This window comes from Trichechus manatus, unplaced genomic scaffold (assembly GCF_000243295.1).
Source record: "Trichechus manatus latirostris isolate Lorelei unplaced genomic scaffold, TriManLat1.0 scaffold00053, whole genome shotgun sequence".
Taxonomy (NCBI): Eukaryota; Metazoa; Chordata; class Mammalia; order Sirenia; family Trichechidae; genus Trichechus; species Trichechus manatus.
In genome coordinates this window covers 3,889,136-3,891,171 of record NW_004443989.1, presented here as the reverse complement: position 1 = coordinate 3,891,171, position 2,036 = coordinate 3,889,136, and the positions used below count along the sequence as shown (strand labels likewise).

Genomic DNA, 2,036 nt, shown 5'->3' with positions numbered 1-2,036 from the left:
ACAGAGCAGAAGTGCTCCATAGGGTTTCCAAGGCGGTAATCTTTATGGAAGCAGACTGCCACATCTTTCTTCCATGAAGCAGCTAGTGTGTTCAAACTGCTGACCTTTCAGTTAGCAGCCAACTGCTTAACCACTGTGCCACCAAGGCTCCTAAAAAAGCGAGGGGGGGAAGGGAACATATAAAGAGAACCCACCCAAAGGCACTTAGGAAGGCAGGCTTGGTGATCTGCTTCCGAACGGTCACAGACTTGAAAACCCTATGGAGCAGTTCTACTCTGCACACATGGGGCTGCCATGAGTTGGAATCGACTTGATGGCAACTAACAACAAAAACAGCATAAAGAAAATATGGTGAAATATTAACATCCACTGTATATGAGTTTGGGTTGCGTGGATATCTGTTACACTTTATTTTCTGAATGTTTGAAGTATCTAATAATAACAAATCCTCTGGATTTATCTTGGCAGCCTTATATGTAGGCATTCTTGCCCAAGACCTGTTTTCTGGTCTCCTCAGGGGGATATGATCGAAGCCCAGGTTCGCAGAGCTTTGCTAGGGATGGGAGGAGGCAATTAGCTGCAGTACTGCCCCAAGTGGAGAACCACACTCTGACTTCTACTGTCCTTGCTGAACCTGTCATGGCATCTTAAGTTCCCGGAGGGCTGAGACTTTATACTCCCTTTGTAGCTTCCTCAGTGCTCCACTGCATTTCCTTGGCATGTTAACAAAATGGGCAAAATTATACTTCCATACTTATTCCTGGTTAGTTAATTCTAGACTAACAGAAATACCATTAAAGAAGGCTATCTTCTCACTAGAATCCTTCCATTTTGTGTATTAGAAAAATATAGGGACATGCATGCCAGAATTTGTTTATTATATAGCTAAGGTACTTACAATTTTACAATACAATCAAAAGGGACTAAATGAGACACATACAGTAGTTTAAATGTAAAAATAGAAAATAATGTCCAAAAGATCAGTTAGATAGGAATATAATTTTAGTAATCATTAAAGAATAAAATGTTTCAACTCAGCATCACTAGGGCAGACTTGGCTGTACAGCAGGTCTACTCACATGGATTCTGAATGACAATCAGAAGATACTCCTTATCTATGGAGAGACATGGGAAAAATTAATTCACCTAAAAAGTAAATTTAATTCATGAATATTTCAAAACATTGCATGGACCTTGTGGAGACCAGTGGTTTTCAACCTTGGTTGCACGTGTAGCTGGGGTGAGAACACAGGTGTGGAACAAGCTTTATTTAGTTTATGGGTAATTCTGATTTTACGGATGTGCTATAGAGAAGTTTGCTGTAGGCTAGATTTAGGAGCACTGGGTAATGTTGTACACTGACATCTAGTAATTCCATAAATGTATTTTTTTGGGGAACAGAAATGTCTCTGTGCTCGCTGCCTTCTGGTAGACCAGGCAGATGTGCTTTCCCCACAGGGTGCATTTAGGACCCTACAGGCCTTTCACCTACATCTATCCTTGACTCTCTCCCCCATACTTCATCTCTAGACAGAAGATCTTTCTCCCCATCTCCACAGAGTCTGTGTGTTAAGGTGACTACAAATGAGAACTGCATCTCCTAAGTTTCCTGATTACTAATAATAAATGCATGTGGACAAAATCCAGCTTGTTCAAAGGTCAAATTCATTGCTAATTTCACAAAATTTTCAAGTTGGAATTTTCAGATTCAAACTTCTTCATTTTTTAAATTGAAAACTATTATGTTTCATGTTGTATATTACAATCTCCACTCCATAGTCTAAAACAAAGTTTTCATCCAGGAAAGTAGAAAGATGCTTTTTAGATATGAAACATCAAATTACCTGGAGCAACCATGATTTCATGTTTCTTTGATCTGATTCTAAGAAAAGTTAGGTCATTCTGAGGGTCAATATCACGAACAGTGCTCTTGGCCTTCATGGTCAGCTGATGAAGAAGACCGGCGTACTGAACTGTTGTCGAGTTGTCCAAGGTTGTTCGGATTGGAATGCCTGTTATGAGAGTTCACAATTTGG

The 2,036-nt window shown here is 39.9% G+C and overlaps 1 protein-coding gene across 2 annotated transcripts in view; it reads right to left on the bottom strand.

The window, feature by feature from the left end:
• Positions 1-1,071: 1,071 nt before the first annotated feature.
• The window catches only part of DYNLRB2 (dynein light chain roadblock-type 2), a 28,162-nt gene continuing 27,197 nt past the window's right edge, over positions 1,072-2,036 (bottom strand). For both annotated transcript variants that reach the window (XM_023732510.1, XM_004377779.2), the window contains 2 exons: positions 1,845-2,012; positions 1,072-1,115 (listed from right to left, as the gene is read on the bottom strand). In XM_023732510.1, the coding sequence (XP_023588278.1) occupies positions 1,072-1,115; positions 1,845-2,012 (212 nt within the window). The remainder of the gene's footprint in view (positions 1,116-1,844; positions 2,013-2,036) is intronic.